General features: G+C 46.5%; 1 protein-coding gene across 2 annotated transcripts in view; it reads right to left on the bottom strand.

Moving 5' to 3' along the window:
• Window positions 1-18,744, bottom strand: part of LDLR (low density lipoprotein receptor) — a 35,419-nt gene extending 16,675 nt beyond the window's left edge. For both annotated transcript variants that reach the window (XM_082837046.1, XM_082837047.1), the window contains exons 1-5: window positions 18,567-18,744; window positions 7,627-7,749; window positions 6,551-6,673; window positions 4,531-4,917; window positions 1,678-1,800 (exon numbers count right to left, since the gene is read on the bottom strand). In XM_082837046.1, the coding sequence (XP_082693172.1) occupies window positions 1,678-1,800; window positions 4,531-4,917; window positions 6,551-6,673; window positions 7,627-7,749; window positions 18,567-18,633 (823 nt within the window). In that variant the 5' untranslated portion in view covers window positions 18,634-18,744. The remainder of the gene's footprint in view (window positions 1-1,677; window positions 1,801-4,530; window positions 4,918-6,550; window positions 6,674-7,626; window positions 7,750-18,566) is intronic.
• Between the last annotated feature and the right edge of the window lie 566 nt (window positions 18,745-19,310).

Genomic DNA, 19,310 nt, shown 5'->3' with positions numbered 1-19,310 from the left:
GCCCACAAAGCTGAAAATACTTACTCTCTGGCCTGTACCATTGGGCCCTGACAGAGACTATTATAGTGGTCTTTGCCATCCCATCCCCCTACTCTCTGCTACCCCCAGAGGTAATGATAGTCTTGAATTATGGGTTTACCATTTCCTTATTTTTTCATTAATCATTCTATCAAACATGTATGAATGAACAATATATTGTTGCACTCTGCTTGTTTTTGAGTATGATATAATAACTGTACCCAGTAAATTCCTACAACTTCCTTCTTGCTCCCAACCCCAAGGTTATGAGGTTTGCCTGGGCTGCAGACAAGGGCTGTAGCCTCATTTTCTCAGCTGTATGGTATTCCACTATGTGCCGTTTAAAATTATTTCCATATACCCCTGTTTACAGCAGCACTATTCACAACAGCCAAGGGGTGGAAGCAACCCAAGTATCCATCCACAGATGACTGGATAAACAAAATGTGGTCCATCCATACAATAGAATGTTATTCAGCCTTAAAAAGGGAGGAAATTCTAACACCTGCTACCACATGGATGTACATTGAAGACATCATGCTCAGTGAAATAAGCCAGACACACAAAGACAAATACTGTGTGATTCCACTTACATGAGGTCCCTAGAGGAGTCAAATTCATAGAGACAGAAAGTAGAATGGTGGGTGCCAGGGGCTGGGGGAGGGGGAGGGGGAGTGAGTGTTTCACGAGGACAGAGTTTCAATTTGGGAAGATGAAAAGAGTTCTGGCAATGGATGGTGGTGACGGTTACTTAGCACTACTGAATTGACCCTTAAAAATGGCTAAGATAAAAAAAAAAAGGTTAAGACGGTAAATTTTATGTTATAGGTATTTTACCACAATTTAAAAAATATTTTGGGACTTCCCTGGTGGCACAGTGGTTAAGAATCCACCTGCCAATGCAGGGAACACGGGTTCAATCCCTGGTCTGGGAAGATCCCACATGCTGCAGAGCACTAAGCCTGCAAGCCACAGCTACTGAGCCTGTGTCTAGAGCCCGCGAGCTGCAACTACTGAGCCCCTGTGCCATAACTACAGAAGCCAGTGCACCTAGAGCCCGTGCTCTGCAACAAGAGAGGCCTCCGTAACGAGAAGCCTGCGCCGTAGGCTTTACTCCGTAAAGAGTAGCCCCCACTGGCTGCAACTAGAGAAAGCCCACGCACAGCAACGAAGATCCAACGCAGCCATAAGTAAATAAACAAACAAATAAATAAACAGATAGATAAATAAATAGATAAATAAATACGTATATATTTTTTTAATTAATTCTACTGCTGATGAACATTTGGGTTGCTTCCAGTGTTTTGCTGTTAGGACAGTGCTGCTCTGCCTGTTCTAGAGCTTCTCTCCCAGTGCAAGTTTCCCAGGAGCGGAACTGCTATGTTGTAAATTCACCGAAGTGCTTTACATGGAATCGTACTGTGCATGTAACTCTGAGCTCAGGGACATGAGCTCTGTACACTCCGACCGCATTAAATCTCACAGTCCTGAAGTAGGTGCTTACATTTTGCCCATTTGGCGGATAAGTGGACATGAGGCTCAGAGAGGTCAAGTAACTTGCCCAAGGACACACAGGAGGCTCCTCCCTTGTCTGGGATGCACCATGCTCATCCCCCTACATCTCCCCATGGCCCTGGACCTTGGTGGGACACAGCTCACCATTGATGCAGCCCAGCTCGTCGCTCAGGTCCTTACAGTCATACTCCCTGTCACACTGCCGGCTGCCGTGGATGCAGGTCCCATCTGAGCACTGGAACTCGTCAGGCCGGCAGGTGGCCACAGCTGGGAAAGACAGAGCCAGGTGTGGAAAATAAGAAAGTGGGAAGGAAAGCACCCTAACACAACCGTTTTCTTAGACTTTTCTCCAGTCTGTCCTCGTATGCAGGAAATGCATTAAAAAGCTGGCAGACCCAACAGGCCATTCTCTGCAGAAAAGCAGTGATGTGGTCCCAACCCAGACAGAGGCACGGCCAGGTAAGCTATGATAAATCATATCAATACCACTGAGTATCATACAGCCCTTCAAATGACTCACACTGCAAACGTAAAACATGTTTCAGTTGACACTACCTAAAAAGGCCATTACAATGAAATCTTGGTGGACACACGTGATGACTAGAATAGGGTCATTCTGGGCTTCCCTGGTGGCGCAGTGGTTGAGAATCTGCCTGCTAATGCAGGGGACACGGGTTCGAGCCCGGACCTGGGAGGATCCCACATGCCGCGGAGCAACTAAGCCCATGCGCCGCGACTACTGAGCCTGCGCGTCTGGAGCCTGTGCTCCGCAACAAGAGAAGCCGCGATAGTGAGAGGCCCGCGCACCGCGATGAAGAGTGGCCCCTGCTTGCCACAACTAGAGAAAGCCCTCACACAGAAACGAAGATGCAACACGCAAAAATTAATTAATTAATAAACTCCTACCCCCAACATCAAAAAAAAAAAAAAAAGAATAGGGTCATTCTAACCACGGTCCAGACCTTGACCTCCAACAGGTTTTTGCTTTACCCTAATTCATTAAGCTCTAAGCTTAAGTTTTCTGCACTTTCCCATGGGTTACATTTCACTATCAAAATGTTTACAATTTGAAAATTCGATTTCAGCAGGTCAGTGAAAAAAGATGATAAATCTATGGGCAGAATGATCCTCCCCATCCACCTTTTTAAAAGTATGCAAATGGGCTTCCCTGGTGGCGCAGTGGTTGAGAGTCCGCCTGCTGATGCAGGGGACACGGGTTCGTGCCCCGGTCCGGGAAGATCCCACATGCCGCGGAGCGGCTGGGACCGTGAGCCATGGCCGCTGGGCCTGCGCGTCCGGAGCCTGTGCTCCACAACGGGAGAGGCCACAACAGTGAGTGGCCCGTGTACCGCAAAAAAATATATATAAAATAAATAAAATAAAATAAAAATATGCAAATGTCTGGCGCTTGTTATTTTCAAGTGTACTTGCTCTGCTGTGACCTAGGTAAAAGAGGAGAATGATCCTATTTTTTGTTTTGCTTTGTGTATTTAGAATGATCCTATTTTTAACCCCTGTGTCTATCTTTGCATTAAGGAAAAAAATACAACTGAACATAACTCTCGCAAAACATGCTCTCTGATGAGAGTTCACATGGTGGGGTGATCAGGGATGGGTTCGGGTTCACAGGTGTGTGTCCTCAGAGGGTTACTCTGCCTTTCTGTGCCTCAGTCTCCTCATCTGTAAAGAATGAGGGAAGCGTGCTCTCACAAGTCATGGGGATTAAATGAGTTTGTGTTCAGTTTTATTTGTTTATTTACTTATTTATTTTTTATTTTTGGCCTCGCCGTGGGGCTTGTGGGATCTTAGTTCCCCAACCAGGGACTGAACCCCGGCCCTTGGCAGTGAAAGAGCGGAGTCCTAACCACTGGACTGCCAGGGTGTTCAGTTTTAGAACCGATCGATCACATACAAAGTCTTCAACTGATTTGTTTTGCCTTATTTATTTTTTGGCTGCGCCAGGTCTTAGTTGTGGCATGTGGGATCTTCACTGCCGCAGGTGGGATCATGCGGGATCTTCATTGCGACATGTGGGGTCTTTAGTTGCGGCATGCGGGATCTAGTTCCCTGTCCAGGGACTGAACCCGGCCGGGTGCACTGGACTCCGCAGGCTGGAAGTCCCTTCAATCGTTTTTAAAAGGTGTAAGAAGTTTTTAAAAAGTCTAATTACGGGACTTCCCTGGCAGTCCAGTGGTTGAGACTCCACGCTTCAAATGCAGGGGGCACAGGTTCGATCCCTGGTTGGGGACTAAGATCCCGCATGCCATGTGGAGCGGCCAAAAAGGAAAAAAATAATAATAAAAAAATAAAATGTCTAATTACACCTATACAGCGATTACAACTCTGAACACTGTGCACGTGGGCAAAGATGCCAAAGAAACAGAAAGACGAAAACGACCTACATCACTAGCCGTGCAAGAACGGCCCTGATTCAGGGTGCACTGACTCAGGGCCACGTCTTCATCACAGTCGCCACTAACCACCTGTGGCTATTTAAGTTTCAATGAGTTAAAATGAAAGCAACCTAAGAATTCCATCTTTCAGTGGCACCAGCTACACTGGCCAGCACTCGTGCACTGGGCAGCGTCACAGCAAGTTCGATTGGATGGCACTGGATTCTAACCGAGGCCTGCAAAGGCCGATGCTGTTGCCCCATCTGCAGGGGAGGAGACCACAGCACAGTGGTCCCTGGCCAAAGGTCACACAGCACAGATGACACCAGCCAGGCCCGGAGCCCAGGATCCTTTCTGGACCCAAATTATACTGCACGTTGCAGTTTGCTCCCCTGGGCAAAAGAGATTAATTAAATAGGTGTTCCAGACTGAGCACTCTTTTGAGGATAGCTTGTCCTCCATGAGACTGGAAAGACTCGAACATGAAATGGGACCGATTTTCTTGCTATGAGATGTGAAACCATTCAACCACCTAAAGGCACTGCCCCTGCCCCGACTTGGGGGAGCCTGGGGACAGATGAGGGGACCCGTGCGGCGCCCCTACCACAGTTCTCCTCGTCAGACTTGTCCTTGCAGTCGGGGTCGTGGTCGCAGTGCCAGCTGGAATGGATGCATTCGCCGCTGCGACAATGGAACTCGAGGGCCGAGCAGGGGTTGTTGCCCTGTGTGGGGTCCGACAGCTGGGGGCTCCCGCAGTGCTGCGGCCACTCGTCCGAGCCGTCTTCGCAGTCGGGGTCACCATCGCAGGCCCAGAGCTTGGGGATGCAGGTGGAACTGTTGCACTGGAAGCTGGCAGGGCCGCAGGTGGGCACGGGGCAGGACACCTCGTCTGAGCCATCTAAGCAGTCCAGGTCCGAGTCGCAGACGAACTTCGGGGCGATGCACTTGCCGTCATTGCAGCGGAACTCGTCCTGGGAGCACGTCTTGGGGGCTGCGGGGACGGACGGGAGACGACAGCCCGGTCAGCAGGGAGCCTCCCACCACATTCTGACACAAGCCCATTGCACAGATGCAGACACTGAGCCGAGGAGAGGCCAGAGCCCAGTGGTCAGGAGCTCAAGGCAGTGGTCAGGAACCCTGAACACGGAACCGCTGCCCTGGCCGGAAGACTGCCCAGCTCCTGGGCCCCCTCTGTGCTTCAGTTCCCTCATCTGTTCGTGTCTTAAGGCATTGCTGAGGACTTGGGGTATAAAGCTCTCACGTTGGGCTGGGTACATGGGAAGCAGTATGAGTCTGCACAGGGGACTTCCCTGGTGGTCCAGTGGTAAAGAATCCACCTTCCAATGCAGGAGATGCGGGTTCAATCACTGGTTGGGGAACTGAGATCCCGCATGCCGGGGCGGGGGCAACTAAACCCCTGCACCACAACTACTGAGTTCATGAGCCTCAACTAGAGAGCCTGCGTGCTGCAAACGACGGAGCCCATGCACTCTAGAGTCTGCGTGCCACAAGTAGAGAGAGAAAACCCACACGCCACAACTAGAGAGAAGCCTGTGCCCTACAACTACAGAGGAAGAAGCCCCAGCGAGGAAATGAAAGATCCCACATGCTTCAACAAAGATCCTGTATGCCTCAACTAATACCCAATGCAGTCAAAAAAACAGTGTGCACAGGGAATACAGTCAATAGCATATAATAAATTATAATGGAAAAGAATATGAAAAAGAATATATGGGGGCTTCCCTGGTGGCGCAGTGGTTGAGAGTCTGCCTGCCACTGCAGGGGACATGGGTTCGAGCCCTGGTCTGGGAAGATCCCACATGCCGCGGAGCAACAAAGCCTGTGCACCACAACTACTGAGCCTGCGCTCTAGAGCCTGCAAGCCACAACTATGGAAGCCCACGTGCCTAGAGCCTGTGCTTTGCAACAAGAGAAGCCACCGCAATGAGAAGCCCACACTCCGCAATGAAGAGTAGCCCCCGCACGCCACGACTAGAGAAAGCCTGCGCCCAGCAACGAAGACCCAACGCAGCCAAAAATAAATAAATAAATAAAATAAATTTATTAAAATGTTCCCCAGGGAGCTGTTTCATCAGATGACCACTAACCAAGGTTAGACGTGCATTTCTAAGGTAAATGTAAGCAAACACTCACTTTTTGGGTCTTATGGCTTGTGGGATCTCAGTTCCCCAACTAGGGATTGAACCCTGGCCACGGCAGTGAAAGCCCAGAATCCTAACCACCTGGCCACCAGGGAACTCCCTGTTTTTAGTTTTTTTTAAGACTCTCTTAAGGGTTTTCATATTTTGTGAACTTGAAGATTTGATGTGATCTCAGTTATTGAAATTTTCCCCAGGAGTTTTTGTTTTTTGTTTTTTAAAGGGCCTTATTTTGTTAAAAAAAAAAAAAACCTGTGCAATTGAAAATGAAATTATAAACAATGAATAAAATCAAAGAGACAAGACAGAACCAGCTGCAAAGTGCCTTCCCCTCCAAGACTCTCGGCCTGTTTCTTCACAGAACCCTCAGTTTGGGGAACAAACTCTGACCTTAGCCAGGAACCTGGTCAGGTCACTTGGACTAAGCCAGGACCCACGGGCCACCAGGCCAGTGACCCCACTTACGACAGCCTTCCTCGTCTGAGCCGTTCTCGCAGTCCAGCTGGCCGTCGCATCTCCAGGACTCAGGAATGCAGCGACTGACATGGCCCCCACAGCTGAAGTCCCCCGTCTTGCAGGTGACAGACACTATGGGAGAAACAGGATTCAGCCTTAACCCAGAGCGAAGACCAACCTGCCTCACCAGTCCGAGCTTTGCAAGGGAAAAACCCAGAGTTTTCTGACAGGGAGTGCCAAGCCCACTTTTCTGAGTCAAAATGAAGGACATTTAATGGAGCTTGTTTAAAATTAGAACCTAGGTGCTGCAAAGGTTTTGGAACGAGATGGAGGTGGTGGTTGTACAGCACTGTGAATGTATTCATGCTACTGAACTTTACTTTTTTTAATTTTTAAATATTTTTGGCTTTTTAAAAATTGAAATATAGTTGATTTACAATGTTGTGTTAGTTTCAGATGTACAGCAAAGTGATTCATATATATATATATATATTCTTTTCCATTACGGTTTATCACAGGATATTAAATATAGTTTCCCTGTGCTATACAGTAGGACCTTGTTGTTAATCTATTTTTTATATAGCAGTGTGTATATGTTAATTACAAACGCCTAATTTATCCCTACCCCCTCCCTCTCAAACTGATCACTTGAAAATGGCTAATTTCTGTTATGTGAATTTCACCTCGATTTACAAAAAAAAAAAAGAGGCTTTAAAGGAAAGTTTCAGTTCCAGTAATATCTTCTCTCTCCATTTCCCAATTCACAGCTGAATACATCAATACACTGGCCAATTTCCACCGAGTCTGTCATCCAGTATCATCAAATCACTTTGCTGTACAGCAGAAATGTTTATTTATTTATTTTAAAAAAAGTGTTTTTTGTTGTGTCATGGCTTGCGGGGATCCCCAAAGAGGGATCCAACACCGGCCCCCTGCAGTGGAAGTGTGGAGTCGTAACCACTGGGCGCCAGGGAAATCCCTGTACAGCAGAAATTAACACAACGTTGTAAATCAACTATACTTAAATTTTTAAAAAAGAGTGACAAAAAAGGTTAGGACGTGTGTCACGCCCAAAGGGGACTCACTGCACGTCTCCTGGGACTCATCGGAGCCGTCCTGGCACTCAGCGCTCCCGTCGCAAACCCACTTGTAGGAGATGCATGTCCCATCTCGGCACTGGAACTCATTTCTCCCACATTTGTCTTCCACTGAGAGAGAAAGAAAGGAGAAGGAAGGATCAGGGTCAGGATTAGAAACGACCATGCTCCCTGTGTCTATTTCCTGCCAACTGAAGAACGAACCAGAAATACAACCTTACTATAACAGTCAAGTTCCCAGGAAATGAAACACGTACAACAAATTAAATTTCATGAACTGAAATGTAAGTATTGTGGAGGATGCAAAGAACACATCCAAAAGAGAGATTTGTCCCCAATATGAGATTTTGGCATCATGGTTGTTGAGTCCAAAGTATGGATCCATTGGTCTATGGGAATAAAATATTAGAAACTGGGTGTACATTAACAAAGAAAAGAAAATTATTTCACATATTACAAATCTGTATTGGAAACAGTACCAAGGAAAATTGAGGCTGTAAAAGCATTAAGCTGGAGGAAAACTTGAAAAGCTTTCTCCAGTAGGTAGAAAGGAACTATAAAGAGATAAAAATTATGAGAAATTATTAATGTAGAGGTCAGTGAGCAGAGATCCAGCAGAAAAGATAATCATATAACTAAAAGTCAGATCAAAAGAAATGGGACAGACACAGTAACAAAAGATCTAATCAAGAGAAAACTTTCCTTAGGAAAACGAAGACTTGGATTTTGAGATAAAAATGAGGACAGCGGCTTCCCTGGTGGTGCAGTGGTTGAGAGTCCGCCTGCCGATGCAGGGGACGCGGGTTCGTGCCCCGGTCCGGGAAGATCCCACATGCCGCGGAGCGGCTGGGCCCGTGAGCCGTGGCCGCTGAGCCTGTGCGTCCGGAGCCTGTGCTCCGCAACGGGAGAGGCCACAACAGTGAGAGGCCCGCGTACCGCAAAAAAAAAAAAAAAAAAATGAGGACAAAGTAAGTGTTTGGGAAGTTTTCTAAAATATATGATTTTTGCACTTTGGAAAAGAGAACAAAATAATATTGACTGCATTTAGTTTTAGATATCATGCTTTGATTTAGAATGCATTGTTATGTGTGAACTACGATCAAAGCAAACTTTTATTGGTTGGTAAAACCTGGTACTAATCCTTTAATCTCCAAATATAAACTTTGATCCCCTTTGTAATCTAAAGTAATGCAGCCAATAAAAATTATGATCTGGTTCATCTCAGGATAAGGAAATAAGACCAAAAAAAAAGAAGCTAGCAAGATTTTCCTGATTAGTCAGATGTTCTGAAGGCAAATAGTATGTAAAATAGAAGTTTTAACTGATGGCTACATTTGTTATATTTTTCATTACCTTTGTAAGAAGATTAAGAATGTCTTTTCTTTTATTAATTTATTTTGAATGTTAGCCATAACCAAATAAAGAGTTTAATGGTTTGTGCAAAACTTATTCATGAGCTCATCTTGCACAAAGGCAATTAATGAACGCATTGTCTGGGAGAAAACTCCAGACAAGAAGAACAGAAGACAGTAGATCCTTTAACGATTCTTCTCGTGGGAGAAGTCTCTCCTTCCTTCATTCTGGATATGGGTGAGGAAGATTCAAGATCTTACACACTTTGGGGCTTTTTATGTATTTAGATTTTTTTTTCCTTTGATATTCTCTTTAAACACCCAAAATTTGTTTTTTTTTTTTTTGTTTTTTTGGGTTTTTTTGCTAATTTATCTGTCCCTCACCCCTTTCCTCTTTGGTAACCATAAGACTGTTCTCTGTGTCTATGGGTCTATTTCTGTTTTGTACATAAGTTCATTTGTATCGTTTTTTTTTAAGATTCCACATATAAGCAATATTGTATGATATTTGTTTTTCTCTGTCTGGTTTACTTCACTTAGTATGATAACCTCTAGGTCCATCCATGTTGCTGCAAGTGGCATTATTTCATTCTTTTTTATGGCTGAGTATTAAGGGCAAGGTTAATCATTAGCAATTGGGCACAGAAGGCCACATTTCAAAGGGTGTCCTTGATCATTTTGATTTTTTTTGGCTTGACCTTCTATCATATCTGATTAGGTCTCTTTTTATCTTGTATGTTGAGGGTAGGAGGGGCGAAATGCTCATTAATAGGAATAAACTTGGGACTTCCCTGGTAGTCCAGTGGTTAAGACTTTGCCTTCCAGTGCAGGGGGTGTGGGTTCAATTCCTGGTCGCGGAGCTAGGATCCCACATGCCTCGTGACCAAAACATAAAACAGAAGCATTATTGTAATAAATTCAATAAAGACTTAAAAAAAATAGGAATAAACTTGTCAATGCTGCCATCTAAGGTTGGGAAGTTTGCACATTTACATCCACTCACAGCTCATTAGCTTAAACTCAGTCCCATGGCCACACCTAGCTGCAAGGAAAATTGGGAAATTATAGATCCTCTTTTGGGTCGTGTGCCCAGCTAAAACTTGAAGGTCTTAATAATATGGAGAAGGAGGAGGAGAACAGATACTTGGAAACATTCTTCAGTAGTCTCAGAGCTAAAGAATTATTAATGGAAATTCTTTTTTTTTTTTTCTTTTCCAGGCAACAAAATTTTAATTTACCTGTAACCATTTACTAGACTAAGTGTAGATGATTCACGTTTTCTAGGCAATACCACCATGGATAAAAACAAATTTTGGGGGCTTCCCTGGTGGCGCAGTGGTTGAGAGTCCGCCTGCCAATGCAGGGGACACGGGTTCGTGCCCCGGTCCGGGAAGATCCCACATTCCACGGAGCAACTAAGCCTGGGGGTCACAACTACTGAGCCTGCATGCCTAGAGTCTGTGCTCCGCAACAAGAGAAGCCACCGCAATGAGAAGCCCATGCACCGCATTGAAGAGCAGCCCCCGCTCGCTGCAACTAGAGAAAGCCTGCACACGGCAATGAAGACCCAACACAGCCAAAAATATTTAATGAAGAAAGGTAGGAAGGAAGGAAGAAAGAAAGAAAGGAAGAAAGAAAGAACGAACTGCAGTCATCTAATGTATGTCATCTTTCACCTCAATGACTTGGGAAAAAAATTACCTTCTTATTTTGGGATTATATTCAATGTAAAAAAAGTTGCAAAGATATTACAGAGAATTCTCATACCCCTCATACATTTTCCCCCAATATTAACATCTTACATACTACAGTACATGTCAAAACTAAGAGATTAACATTTGTATATTACTATGAACTCCAGACTTTCTTTGGATTTCATCCATTTTTTTCTTTAATGGCCCTTTCCTCTTCCAAGATCCAATCCAGTATTTCACATCACATTTGGGCCCTAAAGTCTTTGATCCTAGTCTTAACCAGTTGGTCTACCAGCTCTTTTAATCGCATACCCTCACTGGTTAAAAAAATTTTGAGGAAGTCCTCCCTAATATAATTATTTATCATATACTGTACTAGTGTATGATGTACATGACAAACTATAACTATACAGAAAATCAGAAATGTTAAAAAGGTGAGATTAAAAATCAGACACACAACATTTAAAAACATCTTGTTATTCGTGATGGCTTCCTACTATAGTTAGTTAAAATCTGAAATCATGATGTAGTCAGAGCAAATGTTTTTTTGCAAAAGTGATTCAGATTCTTTTTCAATTTTTTTTCTCTTATAGGTTATTACAAGATATTAACCACTGATTCTTAACCACTGTGCCACCAGGGAAGTCCCCACTGCAGTTCCTTAAAATGAACAATGAATGTGAATAAAGACTTGGGGAGCATCAGTGGGGAAAAAAGTCTTTAGGGCTAGAAGGTGAAAGCCAGACCTTATGATGATGAAGGAAGAGCTGAGTCTCCAACTCATCCCATTCTTGGCCAAAATGGAAGTGTGGTCTCCATCTAAGTTAAAGTCAAGACATAAGGTGGCAGAGAGGTGAAGGTGGCCCACAGCCGGAAGGGAACAAAAGAACATGCCTGGATACTTCTTTTCCAAGCTCACGGATGTAGGCCGGTGTTCCCTACACACATCCCATTTCCTTTCATACACACCCATCTGCAAGACATCTGTTTTCCCCATAAAATGCCATCCTGAAACCTCTATAAACAAGGAAGAGGGAGGCCCTGAGGTCACCAGATTTCACCAACTGTCCCCACTCCAAAGCAGTGTGAATTACAGTCTTATGGAAATGGCATTCTCTGCCTCTGTACTGGATCTGGTAAAAATTTCACAACCTCAGATCCCAAATCCCTGCAGTTCCCTCTGCTGCAAAGCCCCCTCCCAACTCCCACCTGTTTGTTTGGCTAACAGTTCAACTTTGAATACTTATTTATTTATTTTATTATTTATTTATGTATTTTGGCTTTGCCAGGTCTGAGTTGTGGCATGCAGGACCTTTTAGTTGCAGCATGAGGGCTTCTTAGTTGCAGCATGCAGGATCTAGTTCCCTGACCAGGGATTGAACCTGGGCCCTCTTCATTGGGATTGCCGAGTCTTACCCGCTGAACTACCAGGGAAGTCCCTAACAGTTCAACTTTGAAGCTGACCTTCCCCAAAACTGGGTTTGGCACCCCCGTGAGCCCCTAAAACACCCATTTCTCACTCCTAACACAGTATCGAAAGCACATGTTTATTGTGTATCCCCCAGCCTACACTTAAACTTCTTGAGAGTAAGGAATGTCTTTTTCATCGTTTCAGCATGAAACCATCAGAGCCCAAGGCCTGACACAGTCACAGTAAGATTTGTTCAATAGGTATGCCAAAAATCAGGGCCGGGTCCATCACCTTTGCCGGGGAAAGATTTTGGAAAAGTGGAACTCTTCCACATTCCACCTCTTAGGAGGGCAACAGGGCAGAATCTGTCAAAATTTAAAGTGCAAAGTCCCTGGGACCCAGAAGAAATATTAACACAGGTGTATAACAATGTCAAGTTCAAAAGAGGTCCAAAGCTTTTTCTGTTTGTTTATTTTGGCAGTGCCTGGCGGCATGCGTCATCTTACTTCCCCCACCAGGGATCGAACCCATGCCCCCTGCAGTGGAAGCTCAGAGTCCTAACCACTGGACCGCCAGGGGAGTCCCTAAAACTTTTCTTATAATAGAGAAAAGGGGAGAACAATTGGTGGTATTATTTATTTATGTATTTAATTTATTTTTGGCTGCATTGGGTCTTCATTGCTGCGTGAGTGCTTTCTCTAGTTGCTGCGAGTGGGGGCTACTCTTCGTTGCGGTGCACGGGCTTCTCATTGTGGTGACTTCTCTTGTTGCGGAGCACAGGCTCTAGGTGTGCAGGCTTCAGTACTTGTGGCACGTGGGCTCTAGAGCGCAGGCTCAGTAGTTGTGGCACACAGACTTAGTTGCTCCGTGGCATGTGGGATCTTCCCTGACCAGGGCGCGAACCGGTGTCCCCTGCATTGGCAGGAGGATTCTTAACCACTGAGTCACCAGGGAAGCCCAGTGGTATTTTAAAATATGACCACAAATTCCATGACACTCCCTCCAAAAGGTGAGCCTAATTCCCCACGCCTGGCGTGTACTCAGGACTTGTTTCTAATATAGAGAAAAAGGCAGACGTGATGAGGTGTGCCTTCTGACCCTACATCATGAAGCCACCGCAGCCTCCTCCAGAATCTCTTGGATTGCTTACTCTGGGGGAAGCCCTTTGCACACGCTGAGGTGCTCCATGCAGTGAGTGCCTGAGGCCTTCTGGGAAAAGCCACTGAGGACACCATCTTGGAAGGGAACCTTCAGCCCCCATAGAGCCCTCAGATGACTGCAGCCCCTGCAAATATATTTTTTCCTGGGGTATCTAGATGGCAACTTCAAGTGAGATCCTGAGCCAGAACCATCTGGCTATGCTGCTTCCAAATTCCTGACCCACAGAAACCTGGAGATAATAAATGTGTATTGTTTTCAGCCACTAAGTTTTGGGGTAATTTGATATGCAATAGATAATTAATACATAACCTAACTTAAGAAGGTATGCCTACATTCAAATGGAACTATGTAGCCACACATGCAAAATCGATACCTAATTATAATGCAGATCCTTCAGAGGCACTGAAAAAGGTGATGGCAACCATCCTACGTTGTGACACTGTGGAAAGCTGTCCACAGTATTTTGCTAAATGGGGAAAAAAGCAAGGGGCAGAAGAGTTTGTAATAGTTTTCAGTGTGATCCTACTTTTGGAAGAAACAAAGTCTTATCTGTGCTTCTGCATAGGAAACAGTGGCAAGGGGCCTTCTTTAATTCATTTCAGGTTGTTTGGTTTTCTTCTAAGAATGCTTTACTCTTGAGATTCTTTTTTTTTTTTTAAACAAAGGAAGAAAATGATTAAGTGAAAGAACTAAGATATCAGTCAGTGCCTATCCCTGGCATTAGCCCTAATTCCTCTGATTCAATAAACCTCCCTTTTTGTCGGCTCTTGGTGGCTTTGGTCATTCCAATGGGGGTTGACAAGGCCAGAGACCTCTGGAGTCCCTTGAACATTTCATTCAGCCTTGAACCCAATCCTGAGCCTGGGTTGAGGGCTATGGGGGTCAGGGGCTCTGGGACCCAGTTTGAAAACCACCTTCCTGGAGAAATGGGACACCATATGCTGTACTTTATCACTCTCCTCTGGCTTCCTTTGGTAAACAGTTCCACTACCCAGATGAGTGTATTACATTTATACAAGAGGGAGGAAACCTTTTACTGCAGCCACAGAATGCCAGGAAAAGGTAAGATGATGGTGGATGACATTCCATGGCCTGATTCCAGCTGTCAAGGAATGTTCTGCATTTTTAGGACTTTTGGAGAACCTTGCAAAAAGATCATCTTTCACTGCCCTGGAGTCTACGGAGCACAATGAAACTAACGTTTGGGTTGCTTTTCCTTGTAAAAGTTATTCTTTAAAAAACAGCTACTTACTTATTTATTTATGTGTACATGTGTGTATATGTATGTATTTGAGTTCTCAAATATGCATGCACGGATGGAGAAACTTGATTTGGCATTTCTGGTAAAGTGATCCATGGGAGAATAATGTATCCCTTCATCCATTTCTACTTTGCTGGTTCACCCAGCACTTTTGTGTAGACCCCCTGAGAGGCAGTGTAGTGAGGTGCTCAGACAGACAGGCTTGGGTGTAAATGGCTTTCTGGGAACTTTCTGGGAGGTGAGAAATTCTCTAGATCCTAATGAGAGGTGGTTACATAGAAGTAAATGTTTATCACAACTCACTGAACTCTTTACTTATCTGTCCATTTTATAGTATGTCAATTATACCTCAATTTCAAAATGGAAACTCTAAGTCTTCAAAGATCATGTCCAAGGTTCCTGCCAGAGGTTAGGAAACCAGTCAGGTGAGATTAGGAGGGCCACAAGGAGGCTACAGGTGATAAAGATAGAAATACAAAGAGTGCTGACAAGCATCAACAGAACTTGGTAACTGAACTCAAGGAGGCCAGGCTGGAGGTGGCCCCAGTGGAGCCCATTCATTCAAGAGAAGTGAATGAGCTGAGCTTTGGAATCTACTGCTATCAGAACACAGACTGATAAACACATTGCCCAGCTACTGAGCCAAACAGGATATCTCCCTCCGAGTTGCCTCTACAATACACCCCACACCCCACTGACTCACAACCGAACTGTGATCATGCCTGAAAAAGGAAATGACTCACTTCTAGATCCTGGCACACAGGGTGGGCAAAAAGCAATCGGAATTCCAAGACTCTCAGAAAAAAGTAAAAAAGGAAGTTCAGGCAAGGGGCATTCTCAGTGAGGATCCCGGAGGAGGACCTTCTGTCATCCCCTCTCCCAACCAGGCGATTGCAGTTTCGATTGCCACTACTAATCCACTTTGCACAAGGAATCATCTTACACACAAAATGTGCTCCTGGAAAGGTTAGAACTATTAAAACATCTTAAGGCCCTTTAAAGAACAATAACCCCGTTCCCTGGATAACAAGACTTCCCCTGGCAACAGTTAATCAAATATTTGCTTGTCATAGACGGCTGAAGACCCCACCAACAGGAAGACCCCACTACTACCTATTTCTACCTGAACAGCTAGCCAACAGCTCCAGACAGTGTTTAAATGAAAAGTGAATGGATTTCACCATTACAGGGAACGGTCAGCTGGGAAATAAATCCCATAGCCTTGCTCATGAGGACGGGGATGAGGAACAGTGAGCACCAAGGGACAGCACATCAGATGGGTGTCTCCACAGCAGGCAACACAGTCCTGAACAATGGGTCAGAACTAGGCCTGTTTCAAACGCCACAGCCCAAAGAAATCACACCTCTTTCTTGTCTTCTCCCTGTTCCAGAAGCAAGATTTGGGTTTTCTATGTCAGTTTCATTTGAATTTCAGCAAAAGCAAACCAGAGCTCCCAATCCCTTATCTCCTCATGCTGGAGATGCCTAAAATTACATAAGCACTGCACCCTCCCTTAGGAAAAAAAACAAAAACAAAAAAACTAAACTCTAGCCCTTAGACCTCTCCTGTCACGAATGACGAGTCAGGAACAACATAATCGAAACAGATAAGGGGAATACACATTTCTGCTTTTTCTCCAGCACACAAATGAGGTGGTAAGCGCTTTCGATGTTTTCCTTCCTGTTACTGAAGACAGTGGTTGTGCAGGGAAATCAAAATAATACATGGAATCATTTTCTTGAGAAAGAAATGGCGGGACCTAACAGACTCCGCGGAAAACAAACGAGACATCCTTTTACCAGTGCTCTTTTCCACACCAGGTGTCGCCAAGGTATTTTCCCCAAGGGTGATCTCGATGGTAGATTTTGTTGCCTTTGGGGAGGGGTAGCCTGTTTCTATCACTGTTCACAGCTGGCTACTTCCACAGTGTCTTAGCAACACATGGTCTCTTTCCTGACAGCGGGGCAGAGTATGGATGCTGTTAATGTACTTAAAGGGGAACATGAAAGGCCATCCAAGCTCTGAGCAAAAAAGGCATCTAGAATTGGGTCTTATCAGGGGAGGAACCCTACAGATAAGAGCAGGAATACTGTGGAAAGACAGAATGAGGCACATATTTCTCTTAAAGATTTGCAGTCTCAAAAACACTCTCCCTATCTTTGCCAGTGCTGCCCGGGAAGAAAAGTATGCTTGGCAATGATCAATGAATAACCCTGGAGCCTGCTGCCAAAGCAGACACAACTGTTAGCGGGACCACTCTACTTTCTGAGTTTGGATGTGTCCTTGGCATATTTGAGGCTCCACACACAGCTGTTAACTGATTTTGATCTGGCTAAGGGAAAGCATGCAGTTAAGATCCCAATTACTTCCATTCCCAAAGGAAACAGACAAGAAATTCCCTCCCCCTCGGGGCAAACTGGAGTAGTCAGGGCTGCTACAAATGTACATGGTTGTGTTAACACCAGAGAAGATACCTAGTAGCTGCCAGCTCTCGGGAGCCTGGGGAACACACCAGACGATCAGCCTCCTTGAGACCCAAAATACACCAGATCCTCCGCCACCCAGTGAAAGAGGAAACTGAAGCAAACAACGCATCTTGCTCAAGACTTCACTGCCATCGTTTCCTCTTAGGAAAGGAGTGGATCGCGTGTGAAATACAGGCTAATCAAGCATCTCTTGACCAAGCCACGCTCCCTTTGCTTCACACAACTGAATGGCCGAATTATTACAGTAATCCTCTGCCATGTGCAACCTCCCTTCCTCTCCTCCCAGAGGAAACTGATGGGTCACAGGTACTGATTCCAAGAGTTCAAAGCCACCTCCCTGCCAATAAAAAGGAAAAGCTTCCTGCATCCTGTTACTCAGACAATCCCAATCCTTTTCTAGGCCCAGCTGGTCGTAAGTAGGAAAAGGACCATTTCTCTATTTTCCAGAGCGAGGTCAAATGCCTCTGGGAGCCAGTAGACAACCCAGGATGGTGCATCTACTAGCCTCTTAACCAAATCTAAACTTCAAACCCTCTAAAACGAAATGCTGTCATGTGCGCAGCACAGCTGAACCCATTCAGCGCCTCTGAACAAACAAGGCAACCCGAGGGCCATGAGGGTGGCCTGGGGGGCACGTCTGCGAACATGTCCCGGGCGGGGTGGGTGAGGGCGGCCCCCGAGGACAAAGCGGGGACGAAGGCCTCGCCACAGATAGAGGGGAAAACTGAGGCCTTCGCCGAGGGACCGAGGCGCTCCACGGGCGCCTCGGCCACGCTAGCAGAACTTCTCCAGGGGCCCGGGACGTGACGCCTCCTTTGTGACAGAAGCTGGGACCAACCTGAGGAATCTCCTTGGACGTCCTCATCGAGAACGAGGTGCGCCGCTAGTCTTGAGCCAGCCCCGCCCGACGCCGCGCGCGCCTCCGCAGACACCGCTTCCCATTGGCCAAGGGGAGTGGCTCGAGGCTCGCCTGTTCCAATGGCGCCCTATGGGAGCTCGGGGGCGGGGCTGAAGGCGGTGGCCTTGGGAGGAAGTGTGGTGCGGGGTCCGCGCTGGACGCGTTCCTCTCAGTTCCGGGAGCCAGCAGCGCCCTTGAGCCGCACAAAGCCAACTTGCCCGCCGCCGTAACCTCTGACGGTGAACCGGCGCCGGGGCGCGCCCGCAGACTACCCTGAGCGTGCAGCCAGGGACCAGGCTGAGCAGCCGGGTTTCGGGTCACGCTCACCCCTAGAATAACTCTGGGAGGGGGTCCCTCCCCCCATTGGTGGAGACCCGCGTACCCGGCTCTAAGACAAGAGGGTCTGCAATCGGATGGAGGCTTGTGGGGAAAGCCGCATCCCACATTCCCCTGACTCCCCAGACCCCTCAGACCCTCCCAACCCTCGCGCTCCCCTTAGTGCTCCCTGCAGCCATTTGGGAAGGATTTCGTGCCATTTTCCCACAAGTCTTCCAAGGGTGGAATGATTTTTCGTTCTCTTCCCCTGCAAAAAAAAATTACCAAGAGGCTCTCCTAGTTCGCAGGCTCACCCCCACCCCGCGCGGGCTTCTGGAGCCAGCCTTACCTGCACCGGCAGTCGCAGCGATGAGCAGGGCGACGGCCCAGCGCAGCCCGCAGCCCGCAAGCCTCATGTTCCCAGCCTCTGCCTGTCACGCCCCGGGCCGGGCTGCTGTCCGCTGTGTCCGCTCTGGAAACCCGGGCTTCGCGCGGCCCTGACGCGACTGCACGCGGGGCCCCAGTCATTTGCAGCATTTCAATGGGAGGTTTCCCGTAGAGGGAGGAGTTTGCAGTGGGGTGATTTTCAAACATCTTCACCTCACTGCGAGAGGAGGAGTTTCGAGAGGAGGAGTTTGGAACGGCCGATGTGACATGGGCTCCTTAACCCGTGAAGCCCTGACTCGGATTCCAGTCCTTTCCAAAGCCGCTTCGGGACAGGCTGCCGGATGTGTCCCATTTGGGTAGCCCCTGAAGAGAGGAGCCGCCGCCACGCCCACCCCCAAATGGAAATGCGCGTCTCCTGAAGGATCTCCCTTACATTTCACTCCACTTTTAATTGTTACGTTCTCTTTGGTGCCCAAAGGAGATTAGAACCACCTGTCCTTCCAAATCGTCTAATTGGCCAGTTGACATCTCCCCTCTGACTCAAAAGGAAAAAAACTAGAGATGCTGGAAACTACACCCCCCTACCTCTGTCTCTCCTTGCCTTTTCCTTTGTAGGAATTGTTTATAGATTTTAACTGTTTCGTCATATATAGTCTTAGAGAGTTCTTCCAAATCACCCCATAAACAGTTATTAATGAGGCATTTA

Source organism: Leucopleurus acutus, assembly GCF_964270905.1.
Source record: "Leucopleurus acutus genome assembly, chromosome: 3".
Lineage (NCBI taxonomy): Eukaryota > Metazoa > Chordata > Mammalia > Artiodactyla > Delphinidae > Leucopleurus > Leucopleurus acutus.
The sequence above is the reverse complement of the archived record's forward strand: the minus strand, read 5'-3'. Positions and strand labels throughout refer to the sequence as shown.